General features: G+C 42.1%; 2 protein-coding genes across 8 annotated transcripts in view; one reads left to right on the top strand and one right to left on the bottom strand.

Moving 5' to 3' along the window:
• HSD17B6 (hydroxysteroid 17-beta dehydrogenase 6) overlaps positions 1-27,631 on the bottom strand; it is a 50,509-nt gene that overhangs the window by 7,701 nt on the left and 15,177 nt on the right. For 2 of the 7 annotated variants that reach the window (XM_045465503.1, XM_045465506.1), the window contains exons 2-3: positions 6,238-6,570; positions 936-1,194 (exon numbers count right to left, since the gene is read on the bottom strand). In XM_045465503.1, the coding sequence (XP_045321459.1) occupies positions 936-1,194; positions 6,238-6,550 (572 nt within the window). In that variant the 5' untranslated portion in view covers positions 6,551-6,570. Of the gene's footprint in view, positions 1-935; positions 1,195-6,237; positions 6,571-11,711; positions 11,727-15,427; positions 15,448-15,678; positions 15,909-20,918; positions 20,924-25,765; positions 25,920-27,631 lie in introns of those variants that run through there. The other 5 variants (XM_045465502.1, XM_045465504.1, XM_045465508.1 and 2 more) reach the window with 5 other exon arrangements.
• PRIM1 (DNA primase subunit 1) overlaps positions 18,942-27,631 on the top strand; it is a 51,599-nt gene continuing 42,909 nt past the window's right edge. Inside the window, exon 1 of the mRNA XM_045465499.1 lies at positions 18,942-19,247. The gene's annotated coding sequence lies outside the window, so the exon portion shown is untranslated. The remainder of the gene's footprint in view (positions 19,248-27,631) is intronic.

Here is a 27,631-nt window from a genome sequence, read left to right as displayed (position 1 = left end):
GTGCCTGACACATAATAAGTGCACGAAAATGTCATGTAATAGGTCACCTGGCACACACAGAAAATGAACACAGCTGATAGAGTCCTCTCTCTTAGGAACTAAAATGTACAGGGAATATAAAAAGGAACCAGCTGATAGAGAGGGACTAAGGCTGAAACAATGCATGAAAAAGAGAGAGGAGGTAGAGGCAGGGCCATTAGGTCGTGGCAAACTGAAGTTCTAAGAGAAGAAGTTCTTAGATAAAGGAAAGATATACAGAGTAAAGCAGATGAGCACCCAGAGAAAAAGAGAGTCACCGTGGAGAAGCAATGACAGTCTCACTTTGGGGGGGAAAGAAGACAGTTATCTTCTCTTCAGAAATGAAATTTTATTGAGGTGCCTGGGTGGCTCAGTCGGTTAAGCGTCCAACTTCAGCTCAGGTCATGATCTCACGGTTTGTGGGTTCAGGCCCCACATCGGGCTCTGTGCTGACAGCTTGGAGCCTGAAGCCTGCTTCAGATTCTGTGTCTCCCTCTCTCTCTGCCCCTCCCTGGATTACACTCTGTCTCTCTGTCTCTCAAAAATAAATAAACACAAAAAAAAATTTTTTTAAGAAATGAAATTTTATTAAAGAAAAATCTCGAGAATTAAACTATGATGTGGTGGCAGGACACAAAGACCTAGGGTCAAAACACAGTTCTGCCAAGTGCTGGTTGCGGCAGGTGAACTTTAGGAAAGAGACTTGAATCTGAGCCTCAGTTTCCTATATAAGCCAGATTAGTAATAGTATCTACAAATCAAGATTTTGGGAGTGATGAAATAAGATAATGTAGGTAAAAGCAATTATCACAATGCCTAAGACATATTTAAGGTGCTCAACAGTTGCTTTTGTTTTAACTTAAGAACATTGCCTCAGGAAAAAAAGAAAAAAGAAAGAAAGAAAAAGAGAACATTACCTCAGAACATCCGAAAAGGCTTCTACACCATACTTGGAGCTACAGTAAACTCCTCCAAAGAAAGCAACTCTTCCCAGAATGCTGGAGACATTAACAATCCTCCCCTGTGCTTTCCTCACCAAGGGAAGCATGCTCAAGGTCACCTCCATCAAACCAATGAGGTTCACTTTGAGGACATCCACGTAGGTCTCTATCTTCAGCCACTCAGTGCAGCAAAGTGGGTGAAAAATGCCTGCGTTGTTGACCAGGCCCCAGAGTCCTAAAACGAAGTCAAAGCAGGAATTCAGTTTCAGACAAAATTGACAGAACTATTTACCTTGATCAATCTTCCTAATGACAACAACAAAAAACGTTAAATAAAATATATTTTTTAATGTTCTGAAATACACCAGTTAACAAGAAAGTAAAATGGGTCAGGCCAAAAGCTAAGAAAAGGCAGGAATCCAGAAAGAGTAAATAGAATATCGATGCCCACTTTTGACTTGAGGGTATTTGCCAACCAGTGTAAATGTGAATTTCAGTATGGTCTCAAAAAACATACACAGTAAGATATGAGGTCCAGGGCCCATCTAAGGTAGGAATCCTAATAAAAAACACTTTCTTCGTTAAACTGGGACTTTTAATGGTTATGCTATCAGTATCAGAGTGAGACAGAAAGTCCTTCCAGGGACTGAAAGTAAAACTGTCTTGGGGCACCTGGGTGGCTTAGTTGGTTGAGCACCCGACTCTTGGTTTCAGCTCAGGTCATGATCTCATGGTTTGGAAGTTCAAACCCCACATCAAGCTCCGTGCTGAAAGTGCAAAGCCTGCCTGGGATTCTCTCTCTCTCTCTCTCTCTCTCTCTCTCTCTCTCTCTCCCCCTCTCCCCCCTTCGCTCTCTCTATATCAAAATAAATAAATAAACTTTAAATTAAAAAACCTGTCTGTCTTGAACTTTGGTGTTGTGGAGAGGGGGCAAGAATCAACACTGAAGAATCGTAACCACAAGCCACCCCTCATGAGAGTTTGCAGCAAAATTCCCACTATCTGGGTAGTCCAAAACATCAAGCCAAGATTCAATTCAAGATGGTCATGGCTTCTGAGCGTGCCTGACACCTGATAGAAGGAAACATGGATCCTCTCTGGAGGAATCTTCATGTCAGACTACAGGGAATCACCAGAGAGCTACTAAGAAAAATTGCAGTTCACCGTCACAAATCAAAATACACAAAGAAACAAGGCATTATACGCAAGAGCCAGCAAAATGAATAGACAGCAGAAAAAGACTCACAAAGACATTAGATACCAGAATTATAAGACATATAATATAAAATGTGTATGCTAAATATAAGGGGCACCTGGGGTACTCAGTCAGTTAAGTGTGTGACTCTTGGTTTCAGCTCAGGTCATGATCTCATGGTTTAAGAGACTGAGCCCCATGGTGGGCTCCTCACTCACAGAGTGGAGCTGGCTTGGGATTCTCTCTCCCTTTCTCTGCCCCTCCCCTGCTTGTACTCTCTCTCTCTCTCTCTCTCTCAAAATAAATAAATAAACGGGGCGCCTGGGTGGCGCAGTCGGTTAAGCGTCCGACTTCAGCCAGGTCACGATCTCGCGGTCCGTGAGTTCGAGCCCCGCGTCGGGCTCTGGGCTGATGGTTCAGAGCCTGGAGCCTGTTTCCGATTCTGTGTCTCCCTCTCTCTCTGCGCCTCCCCCGTTCATGCTCTGTCTCTCTCTGTCCCAAAAATAAATAAACGTTGAAAAAAAAATTAAAAAAAAAATAAAAATAAATAAATAAATAAATAAATAAATAAATAAACTTTTAAAATAAATAAATATGCATATTAAATATAATTTTAAAATAAAAGAAAGATTAAAACGATTAATAAAGGTATTATAAAACTGATCAAGCAGATCTGGAAAAGAACGAAAAAGAACTTCCAGAAATAAAAATCTTAACAAACTGTAATTTGGTAGACAGATTTAATAGCAGATAGACATGGCAGAAAACAGGAAGTATAAGCTGGAATGTAGAAAAAGGAAACTATGCAGAATGCAGCACAAAGCAAAAAAAAAGAGATGGAAAATGTGAAAGAAAAGAGACATAAGAACACAGTAAGAACTTCTTTTTTTTTTTTTTTTTTTTTTTTCCAGAGAGCAAGCCAGGAGAGGAGCCCCATGCGGGGCTGGATCCTATGTCTCTGGGATCACGACCCAAGCAGAAATCAAGAGGCTCAACTGAGCCACCCAGGTGCCTCAAAATAAGAAACTTCTAACACGTATCTATCAGAAAAGAAAAAAGAAGGGAAATGGAACAAGGGCAATATCTGAAGTAACAGTGGCTGAGAATTTTCCAAAATTGTTGAAAGACACTAATCCATAGATTCAAGAAGCCAAACAAGTCCCAAGCAGTATAAATAAAGAAATTCACATCTATATAGCCAAAATAAAGCTTTAGTAAGATCAAAGAAAGAAGGATGCCTGGCAGGTTCTGTCAGAAGAGCATGCAACTCTTTTTTTTTAATTTTTTTTTTAATGTTTATTTATTTTTGAGAGAGAGAGAGAGCACAAGTGGGAGACAAAGAGGGAGACACAGAATTCAAAGAAGGCTCCAGGCTCTGAGCTGTTGGCACAGAGCCTGATGAGGGGCTTGAACCCACAAACTGTGAGATCATGACCTGAGCCAAAGTTGGATGCTTAACTGACTGAGCCACCCACGTGCCCCCAGAGCATGCAATTCCTGATATCAGAGTCTTGAGTTTGAGCCCCAGGTTGGGTGTAGAGATTACTAAAAAAATAAATAAACTTTAAAAAAATTAAAATAAAATCTTTCCAATGTTTAAAAAAAATCAAAGAAATAGAATATCCTTAAATAGTCAGAAATAAAAGAAAGATTATTTACAATCTTACAAGGTAACAATTGGGCTGACAACTGACAACAGCAACAACAGAAGCCAGAAGACAATGAAACGATATCTTCAATATGCTGAGAGACAATAACTGTAAACTTAGAAATGCTTATCTAGCAAAAATATCTTTCCGGAATAAGGGCAAAATAAAGACACTTTAAGAAATGTGAAAAAAGAAGGGTGCCTGGTTGGCTCAGTCTATAGAGCATGCAACTCTTGATCTCACAGTTGTGAGTTCAAGTCCTGCCTTGGGTATAGAGATTACCTAAAATAAATAAATAAATAAATAAATAAATAAATAAATAAATAAATAACATAGAAATGTAAAAAAAGGAAGAAAAGAAAAACAGGGACACCTGGTTAGCTCAGTGGGTTAAGCATCCAACTTTGGCTCAGATCATAATCTCACAATTCATGAGAATGAGCCCCAAGTGTGCTGACAGTGTGGAGCCTGCTTGGGATTCTCTCTCCCTCTCTCTCTGCCCCTCCCAACTCATGCTTTCTCTCTCTCTCTCTCTCTCAAAATAAATAAATAAACTTAAAAAAAAAAAAACAGATTTTATCCACAACACTTTCTAAATTCTAAAGAATATATTCAGTCTGGAGGGAAGTAGTTTTATTTTATTTTTTTTAAGATTATGTTTTTAAGTAATATCTCTATCCAGTGTGGGGCTTGAACTCAAAACCCCCAGATCAAGAGTCACTCCCTCCACTGACTGAGCCAGCCAGGGGCCCCTGGAGGAAAGTAATTTTAGATGGAAGATTCTAAAAAGAATGATGAGCAAACAAAGTGGTAAACAGGAAATAAATCTAAACAAACATTATATATTGTAGGGCCAAAAAAAAAATAGAAATAAAATATATAACAGCAATGCCATCATGGGGGGGGGGGGGGTGCCGGGCAGGGGACAGAGTTCAAGTGTTCTGAGAGCCTTGAATTCATCAGAAGAAGGCAAAGATGTTAATTTTACACTTGAATGATTAAATATACAGTTAAAATTCCTAGAGAAACCACTAACGAAACAGAATATATTACTTTTGGGGCTCCTGGGTGGCTCAGTTAGTTAAGCGTCCGACTTCGGCTCAGGTCATGATCTCGCGGTTCGTGGGTTCGAGCCCCAAGTCAGCTCTGTGCTGACAGTTCGGAGTCTGGAGCCTGCTGTGGATTCTGTGTCCCCCCTCTCTCTCCATCCCACCCCTGCTTGTGCTCTCTCTTTCAAAAATGAATAAACATTAAAAAAAAATTAAGAAACAGAATATATTACTTTCAACTTAGTAATGGAAAAGGTGGAATAAAAATTCAATCAATTCAAAAGTGGGAAAAGAAGCAAGAAAAAATGGGACATATAAAAAGCATAAAAAGAATGTCATAGAAATAAATCCAAACATATGAACAATTAAGTAAGTGTAGATGAGTGAAATGTCCTAGGTAAAAAAAAAAAAAAAAAAAAAACTGCATTATTTTTTTACGTGTAGCTATATGCTATTTACAAGAGATTCATTTAGAACATGGGGATACTAAAATGTTGAAAGTATAAGGAAGGAAAAAGGCTCTGAGGGAACAAGTGTGTGTAACTGCAGGAATAGTGACATAGTGCACAGAGAGAAAGACTGAAACAAACAAAACAAAACAACAACAACAACAACAACCAGATTTGGTGAGGAAGAGGTAAGGTAAAGAGTCTTCCTTTAGGTTTGGTGAGTTTGAGGCACCAGCAGAAATTCCAGATGAGCAGTCCAGCAAGTAGTTTGAAATTCAGGTGTAAGGAACAAGTGATGATTTTAATATCAAGGGCACCAAAGTAACGAATAAAACTATGAGTAAATGAGATCCATTCAACATTTGTTGAGTCCTTAACAGGTACCTGGGAATATGTCAGAAACTGGAAATACAATAATGGGTAAGGGGGGCCCTCAAGGAGCTCACACTCTAGCAAAGTGTGAAACAATACCAATAACCATACAACAGAAATAAAGTGCTGTGCAAAGCGCAGAGGCTGTAACTATGTATAATTCCTAGCTCTGCCTGGAGTATACCCAAAAACAGGAAAGGATATATTGAAATCAATTTCCAAGTCAATTTTCACATGTAAGGCTGACTGAAGGAATGACTATATTTTAAATGGTAGCCAAGGGGAGAAGACTCAATTTCTTAAGAATACCTTGAAAATTCTTCAAACACAAAGAATTGTGGTTTTAAATATTCCATTGGCAAGGTGAGATAACAGCTTCAAATCTACTGGGCTCATTTTTCAAGGAAAATTGTTAAGGAAATGAAACACCACATAAGATCACGACTGTCCTTCAAATGGAAAAGTCAGCCTTTTAAACCCTGCTTTTGAGATCTTATACAGAGAGAGAAAACTTTTAACATCTTGATGCCTAAGTAAATGAAAGGAGAAAATACTTCTCTATACCTCTGTCTCCCACACGCTCCTTCACCCACTCGGTGGCCGCAGAGATGCTCTCTGTCTTGGTGACGTCCAGGATCACCGTCTCCAGCCTGTCTGACGTCTGGTCTCTCAGCTGCTCTGCCCCCTTCTCCGTCAGACACGCGGCCAGCACCCTCAAGCCTCGCAGGTCCAGCTGCCTGGCCAGCAGGTTCCCGAAGCCCGAGTCACAGCCCGTGATGAAGACGTACTTGTCTCGGAGGTCGCTCACCACCTGCCTCTCCCGGTACCAGCGCAGGAGGTAGTACAGGCCCACGAGGGCCGCCAGGTACAGCCACATGGTGAGGGGATCTCCTTCCCCTTCAAAAGAAAGAGAAGAGCTTTTATTTTATTCTGTCCTTTTTCCTTTAACCAGTTACCTATTGAGTATATGCTTTGTGCTAGGCATTGCCCCAGGTGCTGGGGACTCCATCTTCAGTAACACTCAAGGAACCACAGTCTAGAGAGGGAACTGGAAGGAACCAAACAAGTGCAATGCATTGTAGGGGGTGCCATACCGATATACACATAGTCTAATGAGGCTGCAAACCACTGCCCACAAAGTTAGAAATGGCTTCAGAGATGCAGTGATGTTGTAAATACTGCCTATAAGATAGCTAAGCATTCAAAAAGTAGACCCAGATGAAAGAACATTCTAGGCAGCAACAGTGTGTACATAAATGAAGTGGTGAGCAGCATAACTTCCTAATACCTATAAGCAGTTCAGCACCATGCAGTACAGAACATACAGAGGTAGCGAAGGCTCAGACTATGCGGTTCCTTGTGGGTCACACTAAGGAATCTGGACATTGTCTTATAGGTATCCAGAGTGTGCTATTATTGGAAGGTATTAAATAGAGGAGTAAGATTAGCGGATTTAGTTTTAGAGAGATCTGTCTCACAATGGGAGTGGAAGGTATATTTAAATGGACTGTGATGAAGGCAAAGAGATCAGTTAAGAGACCCAACTGTGCAGCCAAAGCAGCTTGTAAATAAAGACCAATCAGATGCATTGTTGAAATGATTATGCCTACATTTCTTCATGTAGTTCTAGAGAAACAGCCACCATTTTGGCACAATTTAGTGTTGGGTGAACTAACACATGATTCATAAAGACATAAAACACCATCAAAGATGGGTGAATCCATTAGGACATCATAAGGCCTGCACCCCAATGCCTGCATAAGGTTGGGTCGACATAATTCAGACTCCTTGGCTTGGCATTCAGGCCTTCCCGGTGCTCTGGCCCTTGACCTACTCCTTAGCCTTCTTTTTTACCACATCTCTCTTATACCTTACTCTTTACTCATAACAAGCAGCTTTCAGTACCCCCACACAGTACAGGCCTTTCATGCCACAGTACACAATTCTCTCAACAATTGCTTCTTTCCCAGACATCATCCACTTGGCAAATAACACTCATCTGTTAGTACTCAGCTGAATTAACATTTTCATTCAGCAGACATCAAGTTAACATCTCCTATGAGTCAGACACAATGTTAGGCACTGATACACAACAATAGACACAACAAGTTTCTATTATTCATTGAATTCACTGTCCAAGTGTGAAGGCCAACAAGAAAACAAAGCAACAGAATAGAAGTAAGGACAGGATGCTGTTGGAGCACTCTGGGGAGATCTGAGAAGGTTTCTAGAGAGAGTAAAATAGAAGTTGAGATCTAAAGGATAATACAATAATAATAGCTAACAACAATAATAGCATAACACTTGCTGTGTAACAGGTCCTGTTCTAGGCATTTCACATACATTAACTCTGTTCTCACAACAGCACTGTAAGGCAGGCCCTGTCATATCCCTGTGTTAGGTTCAAATGCCAAAACAGAATTAGACATGCAAGTGATTCCCTGGGGAAAATACCATTAGAGGATAAAGGGGAAAGCGTAGGAGTAGGTGATAATGCAGGTCTGATGCCTCCAAAAGAAGAGAGAGAAGGAAGGAGGAGTTGAGAGTAAGCTCCTTAAACTGCAGAACAGCAGCCAAGCCAATTGGGGATCTTTGAGTAAATACTGCCCAGGAGAATCCCACACTGGCCAGTACTGGCTGGGCTCTAGTACTGCCACCATACTCAGTCAACTGGTTGGCAGTGCCCAGAAGTGTGCCTCAGTATACACACCATATCAGATCTAAAGGCAACAGCTGGAGGCTGTGAGTAATGGCACTCCTCAAAGCAGATTCTCTTGAAAAGACATTTGAGGAACACACCTCCATGACTGCCACATTATTTTATAGATGAGCATTGAGAGATTAGGTATAGCTCTGGGCAAGTTGGGGAAGAGTGGTCCAGGCATAAGACTTTCCTGATCCCTCTTAACCTGACCCCTGGCCTAACAAATTAGACCACGCCCTCCCTGGCATCCCACGGCAGCCTGCACTCGCGTGTGTATCCTAATGTCCGCTAACTTGTTGCACCGCTTCTCCCCACTTGTAAACTATAAAGCTTTTGTGAGCCCGGTCTGTGTATTCATCCGCATCCGGCACAGTGAATGGTACATAATTAGTGCTATGTTGTTAGATAAATGCTGTTAGATAAATAAATTCGATGAAACTATCCGGGGCGGGGGAAACAAAGGAGAAGAAAATAACCAGAATAATGAGTCAGAGAAGTAGGAGAAAGCAAGCCAAAGGAAGCCAAGGGAATAGGGGCTTAATGCAGATCAACTCTGCCACATGGAGGTCCACTGAATATAGCAGGTTACTGGTGATCTAAATAAGGCTCTTAGGGAGTTAACAGTAAAGAAGTCAGACTGCAGTGGGCTGATGGATGGACTGGAGGGCAGGAAGCGGAGCCAAAGAGAGATTCATTTCAAAAGAGTCTGAGGAAAGAAGGCAGTAGCTACCAGGGGATTGAAGGGTTGTGATACTGTGATTTATAATAAGAAATACATATATGGGTGCTAAGCATCCGACTTCAGCTCGGGTCGTAATCTCGCCGTTCATGAGTTTGAGCCCCGTGTTGGGCTCTGCGCTGACAGCTCTGAGCCTGGAGCCTGCTTCCGACTCTGTGTCTCCCTCGCTTTCTGCCCCTCCCGGCCTTGTGCTCTTTCTGTCTCTCTCTCAAAATAAGTAAGCATTAAAGGGGCGCCTGGGTGGCTCAGTCGGTTGAGCCTCCGGCTTCGGCTGAGGTCATGATCTCACAGTTTGTGGGTTTGGGCCCCAAGTCGGGATCTGTGCTGACAGCTCAGAGCCTGGAGCCTGTTTCAGATTCTGTGTCTCCCTCGCTCTCTGCTCCTCCCCTGCTCGTGCTCTGTCTGTCTCTCTCAAAAATAAATAAATAAACATTAAAAAAATAAGCATTAAAATTTTTTTTTAATGGGATAGGTATTGAGGAGAAAACCTGTTGGAATGAGCACTGGGTGTTATATGGAAACCAATTTGACAATAAATTTCATATTTAAAATTTTTTTTTTTAACGTTTTATTTATTTTTGAGACAGAGAGAGACAGAGCATGAACGGGGGAGGGGCAGAGAGAGGGGGAGACACAGAATGGAAGCAGGCTCCAGGCTCTGAGCCATCAGCCCAGAGCCCGACGCGGGGCTCGAACTCACTGACAGTGAGATCGCGACCTGAGCCGAAGTCGGACGCTCAACCGACTGAGCCACCCAGGAGCCCCAATAAATTTCATATTTAAAAAAAAATTTTTTTTTAAATGCCCATACCAAAAAAAAAATTTTTTTTTTAAATGGGAATGCAAGCTGGTGCAGGCACTCTGGAAAACAGTATGCAGGTTCCTCAAAAAGCTAAAAATAGAACTACCCTAGACCCAGCAATTGCACTACTAGGCATTTATCCGCAAGATACAGGTGTGCTGTTTTGAAAGGGTACATGCACCCCAATGTTTATAGCAGCGCTATCAACAATAGCCAAAGTACGGAAAGAGCCCAAATGTCCATCGATGGATGAATGGATAAGGAAGATGTGGTATATACATACAATGGAGTATTACTCGGCAATCAAAAAGAATGAAATCTTGCCATTTGCAATTACGTGGATGGAACTGGAGGGTATTATGCTAAGTGAAATTAGCCAGTCAGAGAAAGACAAAAATCATATGACTTCACTCATATGAGGACTTTAAGAGACAAAACAGACAAACATAAGGGAAGGGAAACAAAAATAATATAAAAACAGGGAGGGGGACAAAACATAAGAGACTCATAAATATGGAGAACAAACAGGGTTACTGGAGGGTTTGTGGGAGGGGGGATGGGCTAAATGGGCAAGGGGCATTAAGGAATCTACTCCTGAAATCATTGTTGCACTATATGCTAACTAATTTGGATGTAAATTTAAAAAAAATAAAATTAAGTTAAAAAGAATTAAATAAATAAATAAATAAATAAATAAATAAATAAATAAATAAATAAAATTCTATAATTATAAAAAAAATTAAAAAAAGAAATATATATATATATATACAGTCTTTGTCCATTTCTGGCACAGTGTTCCTAAAACACTTGGAATTTCCTAAGTGATGTCTTGTTATGTTAATGAGGTTACTTTGGGATCACACCTAAGGATGAGGGAACCAACAATGTGGAGGGTTAGAACGAGTTCCACCCACACCTCCGCCTCTGGGAAGGGGAGAGGGGCTGGAGATTGAGTTCAACCACCAATGGTCGATGATTTAAATCAGTCATGCCGATGTAATGAAGCTTCTATTAAAAAACAGAATAAGGTTCAGAGAACTTCTCATGGACGTTAGGGGAGAGCCACATGCTGGGAGAGGGCATGAAAACTGCATCCTTTCCCCATTACTTGCCCTATGCATCTCTTCCGTCTAGCTGTTCCCGAGTAATATCCTTTTATAATAAACCAGTAATAGTACGTAAGATATTGTTGTGAGTTTTTTTTTTTTAATTCCAGTAGAGTAAACATACAATGTTATATTCATTTCAGGTGTACAATATAGTGATTTGACAATTCTCTACGTTGCTCAGTGCTCATCACTGTAAGTGTGATTTTTAAAAATTTTTTTAATGTTTGTTTATTTTTGAAGGAGACAGAGTGAGAGTGGGGGAGGGGCAGAGAGAGAGGGAGACACAGAACCCGAAGCAGGCTCCAGGCTCTGAGCTGTCAGTGTAGAGCCCAATGGCGGGGCTTGCATTCACGGACTTCAAGATCATGACCACTGACTGAGCCACTGAGGCACCCCAGTGTGCTCTTAATCCCCTTCACCTACTTCACTCATCCCCTCCACCCATCTCCCCTCTGGTAACCAGCAGTTTGTTCTTACAGTTAAGTGTTTCTGTGAGTTCTATGAGGTGCTCTAGCAAATTAATACAACCCAGAAAGGGGGCCATTGGAACTTCAAATGTGTAGCCAGTCAGTTGGAAGCACTGGTGATAATCTGGGCTGGCAACTGGCACCTGAAGTGGGGGTTGGGTAGCAGTCTTGCAGGACTGAATTTTTTTTTTATTTTTAAGATTAGTTTTCAGGGCACCTGGGTGGCTCAGTCGGTTGAGCATCCGACTTTGGCTCAGGTCATGATCTCACAGTTTGTGAGTTCGAGCCCCACGTCGGGCTCTGTGCTGACAGCTCAGAGCCTGGAGCCTGCTTCAGATGCAGTGTCTCCCTCTCTCTGCCCCATCCCTGCTCATGCTTTTTCTCTATCTCTCAAAAATGAATAAACGTTAAAAAAAAATTTTTTTTAAAGATTAGTTTTCTATTCTTTTTTTTTTTTTTTTTTAATGCTTATTTATTTTTGAGAGAGAGAGAGAGCAAGGGAGGGGCAGAGAGAAAGGGACAGAGGATCTGAAGCGGGCTGTGCGCTGACAACAGAGAGCCCACAATGCAGGGCTCCAACCCACGAACCATGAAATCATGACCTGAGCTGAAGTGAGACGCTTAACCACTTAACCCGACTGAGCCACACAGGCGTCCCCAGGACTGAACTTTTAACCTGTGGAATCTGTGGAATCTGATGCTATCTCCTGGTAGAGAGTGTCAGAACGGAGTTGAATTGGAGGACATCCAGCTGGTGTCACAGAGAATTGCTTGTGGGCAGGGAGAAATCTTCCCCCACTCCCCCACCAACACATTTGTAATTGGGTCCAGAACCACCAAGGGTGTAAGGGAGTAAACCTGAAGGAGCTAGTGAGGGAGAGAAAATAGTTGACAGAGATATTTAATGCTCCCTCCCTCTTCCCACATCTTTTCCCCTCTCCCGCCACCTCCCCATTCTCTCTCCCACCCCAAGCTTTCAGTCTTTCTCCAATCGGAGAGCCTTGTGTTCTGTAGTCAACTGCTTCTGTTCTGCCCAACCGGCATTCTCTGGTGCACTGTAGTAACAGGGCTTCCTCCTGCCTGTTAGTTGACTAAAAGAGTAATTTTCTGATGCTAATCAAAGATGAAAACCCATTTCCCCAATTAGAGGGAAGTTTAGGCCGCACAGCCTCCCTGGGTATTACTATTCAACCATGGCATACTTAGCAGCAAGAAGACTGCACTGGGAGAAGAGATTGGCCAGGCCAGACAGAATCTCCAAACATGGGCCAAACCAGAACACCAATCAAATATCTAAAATATCTAAAGATGCCTTGACTACTTCAAATATGGAACCCAAAGTAGCCTGCTTGTTTCTACAACCATTCATCTACAAAAGCTGTGCAATCATTTATGTTTCCGCCTTTGACCCAGGAGATGTATATGTTTTTACTGCTCTTTCTTGATTTATCAATGCTAGACGTTTTCAAGTGACTTCCTGTTACGGTAATAAGAACTTAGCTTTCTGACAATATTGTCAGTCCCTTTCCTTCTCCTCCACATGCTGCTGCCTGGTTAATTTTCTTTAAGGAGTTTTGAAGTTGAACTCAGAAATACCTTTATAATCACAATGCATAAATTAATATCTACTATTTACTCCAGGCCTGACCACCTCCCCCACCCCCCACCAACTTCATCTTCATTGTTTGAAGATGCTCCCCCACGAAAATCCTGAAAGTTGAAACAGCTCTGACTACAGCCCCCTCATCTTTAGGGCTTTTCCCCTCCTTCCCTCACTCCTCCCTGTCTCTTTCCTCCCACTGTGCTCTCTCTTTCTTCAGTCTATTATTACAGTCCTCTTATGGCTTCATTTACCACCTTACACAATCCCACGGCCAGCCACTTGAGGGGTGTTTTCCTGGCACCCCCAAAGCCTTTACCATCCACATTCCTAGTGCCAAGCGGAACTAGAGAAAGGCCAGAAAACAAACTGGTTATTTCTACAACAAATCAGTGATATCCCATCTTGGTTGGACTTTCATTTATACAAGATAAATCCTCTATCTGCCTCTATCTGACCCCTGTCCTATGTTTTCCCAATAACACCTGTTCCAAGTCTTTCCCAACCTTCTCAATTTCCCAACCTCATGATCGTCGGGCTCTCCTTCCACAGATGAGCTCACATCTTGCCTCCTTGCCAAAATCCAGATCAGCTCACCTTCATCCTCCTCACTTCCAAACCAATGGCCTGCACAATCTAATTCATACCCACATTTTGCCTCACGTTTCAGGGTATGCAACGTCCACTGCAGACATCTCTGTTCTAAATGTCTCTATACTGTCTGTCTTCTGGGCTGCTTCTTTGGTCTTTCCTCCTCCATGCTACCCTCCCACCTCCTAAATAACCATCCTCTTACCCCATATGGTCAAAATATTCAAAGAGCGTAAGTATGGGGTCTCTATTGTCTCATGGCCCATGCATTCCCCAAACCCTTGTACTCCATCATCCATTCCCATCACTCCCTGGAAACTCAGAGCTCACCAAGGACCTAGCAGCCAATTCCCAAGGCCTTTTATCTTTCTTCCTTCTCAGATATCACTGCAATAGTTAGCACTTTCTTTTTTCTAGTGATTTTATCTGATTCTCAGATTCCAACTGGGTCTTGGGTGAAGGAAGTGATTGCTTTCAGATCATGCCATGCGTTTGTTGGGGCCTGTCCATGACTCCCATCACCCACAGGGAAAGTCAAAACTCCTCAGCTTGGCACATAGTAATAATAGTGAACAGTCATTTAGAACTTAACTTGTGCCAGGCACTGTTCAAAGCAACACACACACATACAGATCCTCACATAAAAACCTCATGAGGTCTGTGCAATCATTGTGCCCATTTTTCAGATGTGGAAACTGAGGCACGGATTTAGGCAAAAATTAAGTCAATTGTCTGAAGCCAAACAGACGATGAGTAGTAGAGACAGGATCAAATCACTACACCCTACTATCTCTCCCCTGAACACTTTCCATGGTCTGGCTCTGGCCTACTTTTCACACCTAAGCTCCCTCCTCTCACAGTCAGAAGCCATCACCTGCTCCGTCTTGACTACCCAATTCTGGGAACACGTTCCATCCTCGACTTCCAAGATACTCCGCTTGCCTGGTTCTCCTGCTTCCCTCACGGCATCCCTTTCCTTCCTCCCCCTCGGCTCCTCCTCTCCTTCCTTACACCCTAAATGCAAAGATTCCCCAATGTTCTGTCCCAGAATCCTTCCCTGCCTGCTCCTCACTCCCTCCTTGGCAATCTCATTCCCTCTTAAGGCTTCAACTCTCCCCTCCACACAGCTATCCAGATCTATAAGCCCGACCTGACCATTTTCTGAGGCTCTGTCCTGCATTTCTAATTTCCTTAAATACCCTCCAGCCAGACGTTTAGCCAGATACTCAATATATCCAAGGCAGAACTCATCATCTTCTCTCCTAAAAATGCTTCTCCTCTAGAATTCCCAATTTCTATCTGTATTACATTTTAGTCTCAAGGCTCTGACAGTTCCTCTTCCTTGCCAAATGCATCCCTTGAGGAGATGAGGCTGTCAAGGAGCATCTGTCCCCTCCTCTTCATTCCTATGGCCACATCCATTGTTCAAGCCTTCAACACTCAGTGCCTCTTGCTTGGCCTATCATAGAAGCCTTCTCACTACCCCCACTGCGTCAGTCCCTTCCCCTCTCATCCACACAGTGCTCTCTGGTTAAGTTTCCCAAAGCACAGCTCTGCTGATCTTACTGCCTGAAAAGCACTGAACCTACTAAAAATCATCTAAATCTACGTAAAACCTTTTTTGGGTGTACAAGGCCCACTCACACTGCCTATGTTCCATCCAAACCAAAAAGCTTGTTGTTCTCCATTTTTTTGTGCTCTGTTCTTCCCACTCCTTTTCCATAAATGCCCTTGTTGCTCACCTCTGCATGTCAAATAGTATCTTGTCCTGGGGCGCCTGGGTGGCGCAGTCAGTTAAGCGTCCGACTTCAGCCAGGTCACGATCTCGCGGTCCGTGAGTTCGAGCCCCGCGTCGGGCTCTGGGCTGATGGCTCAGAGCCTGGAGCCTGTTTCCGATTCTGTGTCTCCCTCTCTCTCTGCCCCTCCCCCGTTCATGCTCTGTCTCTCTCTGTCCCAAAAATAAATAAACGTTGAAAAAAATAAAAAATAGTATCTTGTCCTGCAAGATTCAGCAGTTCACACTTCCTCCATACAAAGCTTTCTCAACCAGCAGATAGATCATCAACCAGCAGATAGATCTGCTCTCCCATAACAATCTATTCATACCTCTCCCATGTAACTCAGCTCTCCACCTGGACTGGTATGCCTGGCGCGGTTCTGTGAATGATTCATCTTTATAACGGACACAGCACCTACACCAAGGCTTCAGTCCAGGATGTAACTGAACTGAATAAACAATTATCCACTTCTGGAAGACCCTGTTTGTTTTTAACAAAACCAAAAAGCAATGCCACTGCACCCAACTGATTGACTACGATTATATGTCACTGTTGTATTCCCTGCATAATTTGTCTTTTTCTTGAAAGTAGTAATTATAATACAATACACAGTACATGTCCCTGCAGGCCTTTTCCTTCTCTGTAGATACTTTTTTTAATTTTAAAATGTTTTTTCTATTTATCTTTGAGAAAGAGAGAGTGGGGGAGGGGCTGAGAGAGAGAGGGAGACACAGAATCTGAATGAAGCAGGCTCCATGCTCTGAGCTGTCAGCACAGAGCCCAACGTGGGGCTCGAACTCATGAACCTCGAGATCATGACTGTAATGCCCGATGTTCTAAAACCTCCCACAAAAGACCACCAGAGTCGTGAGTCAAAGCCAAGCGGCAAGGGTCGTTTATTACAGGTTCGAACCTGGACCTCTGCGCACTCGTTGCCGGTGACGCTAAGAGGCCTCGATCAGAGTTGGTATAGGGTTTTTATAGACAGGGACAAACAGAAGCAAGCAAGATTACAGAAGCGAAGGACGCCAGTTAGTTTGTGTACAATTACTATAGTTACTCATTTCATTACATATCAGACTACATTCATTTAGGGAGATTTATAACCCATTCTACTACACGGCGGGTTACATCCAGGAAAGGTCTCACAATGCTCATAGCAATAGCAAACAAAACAGACTTCTCAGCAATTGTATTTCTTGTCAAAGATCCACAATACAGGTCCCTCTGACCCCTGGGTCCACTTGGCCCCCAGGAGGCATGCCAGATGATGACTGAACCTAGTCGGTTAAAGTAAGGCATGGGTTTCTAAGGCCCTCTTGGCCCCCTTCCTGGCACCTCGGACCCAGGCGAACACTTTTCTTCAAAACCACAAATGATTCAGGGAAACAACTAAGAGGTCGTGTCCCTGTAACTGTTCCACTTGAGGTGTTGAGAGATAAATGGCCTTTCGTGGAAACAGCAAGCAAAACAGACTTCTCCACAATACAGGAAGAGAGAACTTAGCTTTAAACTGTTTGGATTGCTCTTTTCAGTGACCTGAGCGGAAGTCAGATACTTAACCAACTGAGCCACCCAGATGCCCCTCTCTGTAGATATTTAGAAAGTATCTAATTCCACAAACACACATAGAAGCAAGTGTAAGCCAAGACAGCACTACTCAACCTGACCATTCTGCCTAGCACCTGGCTGCAAAGCCTTGCCCAGTCTTTGGCTCCTCCATCTTCCTCACGTTTCACACTCAGTCACTTTCCAAACCCTACAGATTTCTCTCTTTTTTTGGCAATTTTATACCTTTATTTGACCATCAGTGACTAGTTCTCATACACATTAACTATAGATTTTTGAAAGTGGTGGCAGGTACACAGGTAACCAACATATAGAGCTTGTTTGGTGAATCTTCATCCTCATTATGTTTTCTGGACAACCACGCATAGATATGGTATGGAACATTCTGTAAGGGTTAAACTGTGGTGTAGGGCTAACCTGTAGCCTTGGGAAATAACAGCTTTGTTTTGACACTGTAGGTTAAGAGATAACAGCCTTGTCCTATCAATCAAGGGAACAAAAGTTCAAGGGAAATCAACTGGATTGGTGTTTCATTGGATCGGGGCAAGGGCATGTTGAGAACTTTGAGAAGGTGGGCCAGAGGCAGGGTCAAGGAGGTCAACTGGCTGCGGCTTAACCGCAGAAGGTCTGAACTGTTTCCACCCCCATCTGGGGACTATTTCTTTGTTCTGTTCCCAGGTGATGATAAGATGATGTGGTCGGCTATAAAAACTCTGTACCCTGGCTGTTCGAGGCCGCACTCTGGTCAAGAGTGTCGGTCCCGATCGGGTTGGCCTTGCCTCTCATTGCAATAAACTTTGTTGTGACTGTCACTGGTGCCCGCAGCATTCTGTTTCAGGAGTCGTGTGGATGCAACAATTCCTTATTCCTTTAGCCCACATTCCTTAGTCCTTTAGCCCAGAGAGCTTTGTTAAGCCTGGTTGTCAACATGCACATCTGGAGCTCCTATCTCCTCATGGCAAATTTCCAGATCTCTTTGAGTGCCTGAGGGGCACTCATCCATTCCGTGGATGATACTCAATCCATTCCGTGGATGCACTTGTGAACGTGAATGGTGTGTTCTCTGGTCACTGCCTCCTTGATGACAGAACAACCCTCCTTCTTCTCACCACCCTTCTTTGTGGGAGCTATTCTGCTGGACCTTGGTTGGAAAGGAAACCAAACCTTACAGATTCTTTAATACTATTTCTCACTCCTCTGCCCTTTCTTACACTCTACCTGGAATTTTCCTTTCACTCTTCTCATCTGGCCTAAAGCCTCCTCTTAAATTTTTTTTTTAATCTTTATTTATTTTTGAGAGAGACAGAGCATGAGTGGGGGAGGGGCAGAGAGAGAGGGAGACACAGAATCCAAAGCAGGCTCCAGGCTCCAAGCTGTCAGCACAGAGCCTGACGCGGGGCTCGAATCCACGAACTGTGAGATCATGACCTGAGCTGAAGTCGGACGCTTAACCGACTGAGCCACCCAGGCACCCCTAAAGCCTCCTCTTAATTTGTCTCCTACTTTCCAGTTCATTCTACACACCACTGCTGGGTTAACTTTTCTCAGGCCCAGTCTTAGCCATGTCATTCCCCTTCAGCATTCCCCAGGGGCCCACCAGAGAAAGTATAATCCCTTCACCAGATGATTTTAGGCCCTGCATCTATAATCCAACTCACAAAGGCCAGTTTGCAGTTGTTAAATAGAAAATCACAAGCTCAAAATGGAGTCACTTACATTAATGCCCCAAACCATAAACCAAGACTTAATACATCACCTGCAGTTTGAACTCCCCCCACTCCTGCCGGAATGTAATCTTTAACCAGCCAAACTGGATTTCTTGGAAGTAATCCTCTCATAGACGCATTCCTCCTTAGAAGGGCAACCTTGCCTAGACAATACTTTCCTTTTTATAATACATTTCTCTTCATGCAATGCCCTCTCTCTGCCTTTCCTTTACTGAAGCTCAGTGAAGCTCCCCTCTGCTTGCTAGATGGGATGCTGGTTATTTAAGGGCAGAAAACTTAGGACAAAATCTGAATGTAAAAGAAAAGAAAACGTCGTAGAACTTTTTTTTTTTTAATTGTGTAAAAAAGGAAGTGAGAAGGAAAGCTGGTAAAAGCAAGATAAAAGGGGCCAGCCAGATGTCCAAGGCTGGATACGCCCCTTACTTGTTTTTGGCTTCTGTAATCTTGCTTTCTTCCTGCATCCACCAACTGCCCTCACAGCACAACTGGTAAATGGCCCCTCCCTTTTTTCCTTTTTTTTTTTCCTCTTGAGCCCCTGCAATCCCACCCACAAAGAGGCTGACACCAAGGCTCAGGGCTCAGCCTTTGGAGGTGACTCTGCTAGGCTGGCACCTGTGTGAAATAAACAGTCTTTCCTGATTCCCCAAGTACATGTCGCTTGTCTCTTCCTGGGCATCGAGTATTTGCTACAACAGAAGTTGTAAAAGGTTTGTGGAAAAGGAATCATTGACAAGGAAGTTTAATGTGTGGTCAAGCTAGCTAAGATTAAAAGAATTTGTTTAAGACTGAGTTTTAATGTCAAGAGTATACTGGTGCAAAATTAGGATTTTGGTTTTCCTCTGTTAAAAGGATGGTTTTCTTAGATTATTGGTCTGTCCTTAATAAAACACTGTAAAAAAGGTTTATCTTTACCTTTAATGTAATTTGCCTAGAGAAACAAAGGTTCTATGTTTTATCTTTATCAGATCTTTCATTACTCAGAAGAAAAAAAACTGAGTTTTTTTAATGTTAAAAGAGTCAAGGCTTTTTACAACTATTTAACTTTCTGCATTTGTCCACAAAGTCCTAATGTCACTTTGGTTAAATGGATAACTGAGTATTGTTTCACAATGACCTATGATCCTATTTGACCAAACGTTTTAAAGTCTCTCTGATATCTTTTGACAAACTTTCCAAAATCAAATTCTAAAGAAGTCTTTTGACCGCAAACATTTAAGTTTTCCTAAAGGTCCCTAGAACATTTTAAAAGATTTGTTCTCCTCATAAAAGAGAAATATGAAACCAATTAGGTTTATTTGGTATGTTAGACTTTATTGTAAAATAAGTGATGCTAAACCTTCCTTGATTATATTTATGTAGATACATGTTATGTAAATAAGTGTTCTACAAATTGTATGAAACCTAGAAATTTGATATGTCCTAGAATATGCTATCACTTGTAATTCTAGTTATTATCTTGAAGTGTTGTGTAACAGAAATAACCAAATTTCATTGTCAGTCACATTGTAATGAACTCTAATCAGACCTTTAACCATGACCTTTTTAAGACATTTACACACAGTTACTGTTTTACTCAGTTGTTTTTACAAATGCTTCCTGCAAATGTGTTTTACCTTCAGAGAAGTTCATGAAAAGGAATCTAACAAGTACTCCAGAATATAGATTTCTGATAACTTTAGATCATACAACTGAACTGGGTAAGAATTTCCAAAACTAGCGGAAAAACTGTATTCAAACAGAATAGGAATTAATAACACAGGATTAAATGAACTGAGAAAGAGGATTATAATTTTTATGACTCTTGTTTAAAACGGGGGCACCTGGGTGGCCAGTCAGATGAGCATCCTACTTTGGCTCAGGTCATGATCTTATAGTTCACTAGTTCGAGCCCTGCATCTGGCTCTGTGCTGACAGCTCAGAACCTGAAGCCTGTTTTAGATTCTGTGTCTCCCTCTCTCTCTGCCCCTTTCCTGCTCTCAGTTTCTCTCTCTCTCAAAAATAGATTAAATAAAATAAAATAAAGTAAAATGAAATAAAATAAAGTAAAATGAAATGAAATGAAATGAAATGAAATGAAATGAAATGAAATGAAATGAAAATACATACATAAAACATCATTGGTTCTCTAAAATTTTGCTTTTTAAGGGGCGCCTAGTCACCTGGATGGCTCTGTCAGTTAAGCATCCGACTTCAGCTCAAGTCATGATCTCACGATTCATGGGTTTGAGCCCTGCATCAGGCTCTGTGCTGACAGCTCAGAGCCTGGAGCCTGCTTCGGATTCTGTATCTCCTTCTCTCTCTGCGTGCCCTCCCCCCCACCCCCTCACACTCTCTCTCTCTCTCTCAAAAATAAATAAACATTAAAAAAAAAATTTTTTTTAAGGGGCACCTGGGTGGCTTAGTCAGTTGAGCGTCCAACTCTTGATTTCAGCTCAGGTCATGACCTCAAGTTGTGACTTCGAGCCCTCCATCAGACTCTGCACTGGCAACATGGAGCTAGCTTGGGATTCTCTCTCTCTCTCTCTCTCTCTCTCTCTGCCCCTCCCCTGCTCATGCTCCTCTCTCTCTCTCTCTCAAAATAAATAAATAAATATTTAAAAATTTGTTTTAAATATTGCTTTTTCATATTTCATATTTAAACTACCAACAATTTGGTAATATATAACTTTGTGAACAAAGATTAAACATTTACTTTCTCTCCCTACCCAATCCCTCCAAAAACTCTTGAGTATTCTTTTCATGACAAAATAACTAGCTATTTACATAAATTCAGTGAGAATCTGTTCTCCTTTTAACAGGACATAGTTAGAAACATTGGTTATATTACCAAAGCTTTAACTGGAATGTCATATTTTTTTAACATTTTTTTAATTTTTTTTTTTTTAATTTTTTTTTTAAATTTTTTTTTTTTTTAACGTTTATTTATTTTTGAGACAGAGAGAGACAGAGCATGAACGGGGGAGGGGCAGAGAGAGAGGGAGACACAGAATCGGAAACAGGCTCCAGGCTCTGAGCCATCAGCCCAGAGCCCGACGCGGGGCTCGAACTCACGGACGGCGAGATCGTGACCTGGCTGAAGTCGGACGCTTAACCGACTGCGCCACCCAGGTGCCCCTTAATTTTATTTTTTAAGAGACAGAGTGCAAGTAGGGAAAGGGCAGAGAGAGGGGAAGACGCAGAATCCAAAGCAGGCTCCAGGCTCTGAGCTGTCAGCACAGAGCCCCATATAGGGCTCAAAACCACGAATGCGAGATCAGGACCTGAGCCGAAGTCAGCCGCTCAACAGACTGAGCCACTCAGGTGCTCCTGGAATGTCGTATTTTAAAGAGATGGGCATGGACTCCAAAATGACTAGACAGTTTGAAGGAACAAAGGGTAACTTTACAGAGTCAATAAAGACCCTTAAACAAAATCAACGTGGCACCTTGCTTACAAGTTTCCAGCAAAGCAATTTTACAAAGAGCCTATATAGTCACTCACTATTCATTCTTGCTGCACTTACATAAATAATCAGGCAAAGTTTAATGCAAACAAATTAATTTTACTATTTAAAAAATGAGGGTAGTTTTGGAGAGAGGAAATTATGCTTACATCTTTATAACCAGATTCTAATCTGGTTAATTGTCTTTGAGGTTCTGTTATATACCTGTAAATTGGACTGGATCCTAAATTCTTCTAGTCTCCTCAAAAATCTGGCTACAACTCTCCAAATTAATGTTTCCAATTTTCTCCCACCCTTCTGGTTTGGAACAGGTAAGAGAAAAGAGAAAAACAGGTAAAAGAAAAAGAAAAGAGAAAAGTTCAAACTGCCTTTGAACCTCCTTAAGAGTGACTCCATCACGTCCTCTTCACTACCCAGATGGCAGCCAAACTTCAGGGAATTAAACGTTGGACATGTATCTCATAGCTGAATAAGGTCCCACCTGACATCCGGTCCTACCCAGGCACTGGAGACTTCCAAATCAAAGTGACTAGGAAGAGAAGTAGCTGACATTGAGGTAGACTGCTTCCTCCCAAGATGCCAGATCAAGACTTCATACTTTAAATACAAAACCCTTTCTTCTTCCCTTTCTTTCCTTTACTCTGGCACTCACCTGGAAAGACAACACTATCATCCACATCTCTTGGGCCATGGCTAGGAGTGAAAACCTTTGCCTTTCAGACTACTGGATTTGTCATCAAAATCTCCTACCTGTCCATTTACAGTGCTACCTTAGTGGAATTGGTTTGTGCCTTGTCAGGGTTTGCCTTTGTCCGTGGTAGTTATCATTATCCATGGGGCTACAATGCCTAGATAGCTGGCACACAGCTGGGCAATGCCTCTTAGGTTATCTGTGTCCCTAAATTTTCACAAGTGAAACAAGACATCTCATTGGTCAGTTTCCTTGGACTGTCATTACCAAATTAGAAAAAACCTACCCGGAGGCATTCATGCCTTAGGACTCACTTTTTTTGGAGGGCCATACTTTCCTGTTTAGGAGTAAATATAAATGAGAATATGATCAGAAACTTCTCCCTAACTCTTGAAGATATTGCAGAATTTTGCTAAAATAATAGCTGCCCAACAAGGATCCTTAGACTCTCTAGTCAAAGTTGTTCTTCATAATAGGATAGCCCTTGATATCTGTTAGCTGAACAAGATGTCTCTGCTGTGGCCAACACCACGTGCTATACCTGGATTAACACTTCTGGGAAGGTTAAAACTCAGTTACATAAGATCACTGAATAAGCCACTTGGCTCAAAAAGGTGACTCCTTCCATTGGGTCTTTGATTTATTTGATTTTGATTGGTTTGGATCTTGGGGACCATGGCTTCAAAGTACACTTCAAACACTGGGAATTATAATAATCATAATAATCTCCCCGGTGTGTTGTATTCTCTCAAAAGTTTTAAATGCAGGGCACCTGGGTGGCTCAGTCAGTTAAGCACTGACTTCAGCTCAGGTCATGATCTCACAGTTTGTGAGTTTGAGCCCCACGTCGGGCTCTGTGCTGACAGCTCAGAGCCTGGAGCCCGCTTCGGATTCTGTGTCTCCCTCTCTCTCCGCTCTTCCCCTGATCATGCTCTGCCTTGCTCTCCTTCAAAAATAAACAAACATTAAAAAAAAAAAGTTTTAAATGTATGTTCACAGCCACTGACCACCAACCAAATGATCTCCTTAAGACTAGAACATCAGAGGGGCGCCTGGGTGGCGCAGTCGGTTAAGCGTCCGACTTCAGCCAGGTCACGATCTCACGGTCCGTGAGTTCGAGCCCCGCGTCAGGCTCTGGGCTGATGGCTCAGAGCCTGGAGCCTGTTTCCGATTCTGTGTCTCCCTCTCTCTCTGCCCCTCCCCCGTTCATGCTCTGTCTCTCTCTGTCCCAAAAATAAACGTTGAAAAAAAAAAAAAAATTAAAAAAAAAAAAAAAAAGACTAGAACATCAGAAAAAGAACAAAGAGGATAACTGACTCAAAAATTGTGAACCTGAAGTTGTAACTTGTGGATATCTCAGATTAGGCAAAAACATGTCATGACCTTTGAATAACAAAAGATCAACAAAAGCTGTTTTAAAAAGAAAATGGGGGCACCTGGGTGGCTCAGTTGGTTAGGTATCCAGCTCTTGATTTCAGCTTAGGTCATGATCTCATGGTTCGTGAGTTTGAGCCCATAGGGCTACTCGAGGACAGCTTGGAACTTGCTTGGGAATCTCTCCTCTTTCTCTCTGCCCCTCCCCTACTCATGCATGTGCACACGGCTCTCTTTCTCTCTCAAAACAAAATAAACATTAACAAAAACAAAAACAAAAAAAAGAAAGACGAAGAAAAAGAAAAAACAAAACCACAAGGACACCTGGGGTGGCTCAGGGGGGCAACCGACTCTTGATCTCAGCTCAGGTCTTGATCACAGGGTCATGAGTTCAAGCTCCACTTTGTTCCTGAGTTCAAGTACCATGCCCAGCATGGAGCCTAATAAATAGACAGACAGACAGACAGAAAGAAAGAAAGAAAGAAAGAAAGAAAGAAAGAAAGAAAGAAAGAAAGAAAGAAAACCACAGGCCCAAAATGGTGTCACGTAGGTCAAGTCCCCAAACCAGGGCTTAATACTTAATTTAATTGTAATTTCATCCTCCCCGAGAAATACAGGCTCAACCAGTGAGTCAGGAATTTTGCAATCAGCACCTATGAGCCTGCCACTTGGGCCTTTTCCATCCCCCAAAGGAAAATGGGGTAATTTGCATGGCAAGATCCCTTATTCTTACCCCTAAGGGAAAGCAACCTTGCCTAGAACAATCCTTTTCTTTTACTAATAACTTTCTTGCTTCACCCTCCTTCCTATAAAAACCTCCCATTTTGTATAACTCCTCAGAGCTCCCCTCTACTTGCTAAATGGGATGATGCCTGATTCATGAATCATTTAATAAAGTCAATTAGATCTTCAAATTCACTGAGTTGAATTTTGTTTTTTAATAGCTATGAAAACTACAGAATGGTAGCTGAGAGTGGTGCTAATGCTTTAAATTTTTATCATATCTCAAAAAAAATTTTTTTCTATCATGTCTCACTTAAACTGAGAGTCTGATCAAGAGGGGGTAATTTTAAAAAGAAAACCACAGGCCCCAAATGGAGTCACTTATGTTAAGGCCCCATGTCTGTATACCAAGATTTAATACCTAAGCTAACTACAGTTTCAACCTCCCCGGGAATGTAACTTTAACCAGCCAAAATTGAATTTCCTGGTCAACATTAGGAGATAATCCCCCATAGACCCTTTCCCCTTAGGAGGGCAATCCTGCCTAAATAATACATTCCTTGCTAATAATTTTTTTTTTTAATGCACTCTCACTGCCTTTAGAAATCTTTCTTTTTCCAAGGAAACAGCTCAGTACAGCTCCCCTCTACTTGCTAAATGGGATACTACCCAATTCATGAATCATTTAATAAAATCAATTAGATCCTCAAATTTACTCAGTTGAATCTTGTTTTTTAACAAATCAAGTTAGAAAACTTATTGTTTCTCAAACTTACCAGTGTATTTCTGCCTCTGGGGTATTGCTCTTGCTATTTCCTCTACTTGTTCATTGAAACAGACATTTATTAAATGTGTGCCATGCCCTGGGTAAGCACTGAGGATACACAGATGAGTAGAAGAGTACCAGAGTGCCAATCCTTAAGAAGCTCACAGAACTAGTAGGGGATGTAGAAATAGAAACAAATTATTATTTTTTAAATAAACATGAGGTTGTCTTCAAGATGACATGCTTTTTTTTTAATGTTTATTCATTTAAAAAAAAAATTTTTTTTAATGTTTATTTATTCTTGAGACAGAGGGAGACAGAACATGAGTTGGGGAGGGGCAGAGAGAGAGGGAGACACAGAATCTGAAACAGGCTCCGGGCTCTGAGCTGTCAGCACAGAGCCCGATGCGGGACTCGAACCCACGAACCGTGAGATCATGACCTGAGCCGAAGTCGGACGCTTAACCGACTGAGCCACCCAGGCACCCCAATGTTTATTCATTTTTGTGAGAGAGAGAGCGCACACACAACAAAAGAGAGAGCATGAGTGGGGGAGGGGCAGAGAGAGGGGAACAGAGAATCAGAAGCAGGCTCTGCTTTGACAGCAGCAAGCACGATGTAGGGCTCGAATTGACTAACCATGAGATCATGACCTGAGCCAAAGTCGAATGCTCAACCAACTGAGCCACCCAGGTACCCCAAAATAGAAACAAATTATTAAGAAAATGTGGAGAAGACAACAAGAGAAAGCACCTATTTTTGCCAAAGGATTAAGGGAAGACATATTGTTAGAGGTGAACAGAAGCTCAGCACACAAAGCAGAAGGACAAGAAGGATACCCCAGGCAGCAGGAACAGGATGTAAGAAGGCAAAGAGGTTTATAAGGCTAGAGGCCATGGAATAGCAAGAGACAATGCTGGAAAAAAATAGGTAGGGACCTGATCAGGAAAGCTGTTGGATGGCATGCTAAAAAATGTAGATTGTGTCCTACATTTTCTTATCCATACATTCAATAAACATTTATTGATCACCCACTATGTGCCAGGCACTGCATTAAGTGCTCACTCCTCATTCACTGCTGGTGAAAACATAAAATGGTGCAGTTGCTTTGAAACCTTGAAAACATTATGCTCAGTGAAAGAAATCAGCTGCAAAAGACCACATATTGTACAATATGATTCAATTTACATGAAATTTCCAGAAGAGGAAAATCTATAGAGACAAAGAGTAGGTGAGTAGCTGCCTAGGGATGGGTTGAAGGAATTTGGAGGAAATGGGGGGTGAATGTTAGAGTAAGGGAATTCTTTTTAGGATGATAAAAATATTCTAAAATTGATTTTGGTGATGATCACACAACCCTGTGAATATATTAAGAGCAACTGAATTGTATACTTTAAATGTATGAACTATACATGTGAATTATATCTCAATAAAGCTTTTAAATAAGTAAAACAGGGGAGCCTCAGTGGCTCAGTTGGTTAAGTGTCTGACTGTTGATTTTAGCTCAGGTCATGATCTCACGGTGGTGAGATGGGGCCCCACGTTGGGCTCCATGCTAAGCATGGAGCCAGCTTGGATTCTCTCTCTCCCTCTGCCCCTCCCCTGCTTGTGTGTGTGCACTCACTGTAAGTAAGTAAGTGAGTAAGTAAATAAATAAGTAAAATAAACGATAGACATAATAAACATGTTAGAAGAGTGTATGCACTTTGGAAAAAATAGGAAGAGCAGAATAAAGGGCATCAAGAGTACTGGAGGAAGGATAGTTTGTAGCATTAAATACAGTGGTCAGAGTAGGCCTCATGGAGAAAGCAACATCTGAACGAAGACATGCAGATGAAAGAGTTGGCCATGCAGTGGGTTTGAGGAGGAAGGGAGG

The sequence above is a fragment of the Leopardus geoffroyi genome, chromosome B4 (assembly GCF_018350155.1).
Source record: "Leopardus geoffroyi isolate Oge1 chromosome B4, O.geoffroyi_Oge1_pat1.0, whole genome shotgun sequence".
Classification (NCBI taxonomy): domain Eukaryota; kingdom Metazoa; phylum Chordata; class Mammalia; order Carnivora; family Felidae; genus Leopardus; species Leopardus geoffroyi.
This window is presented reverse-complemented; position numbering and strand designations above follow the sequence as displayed.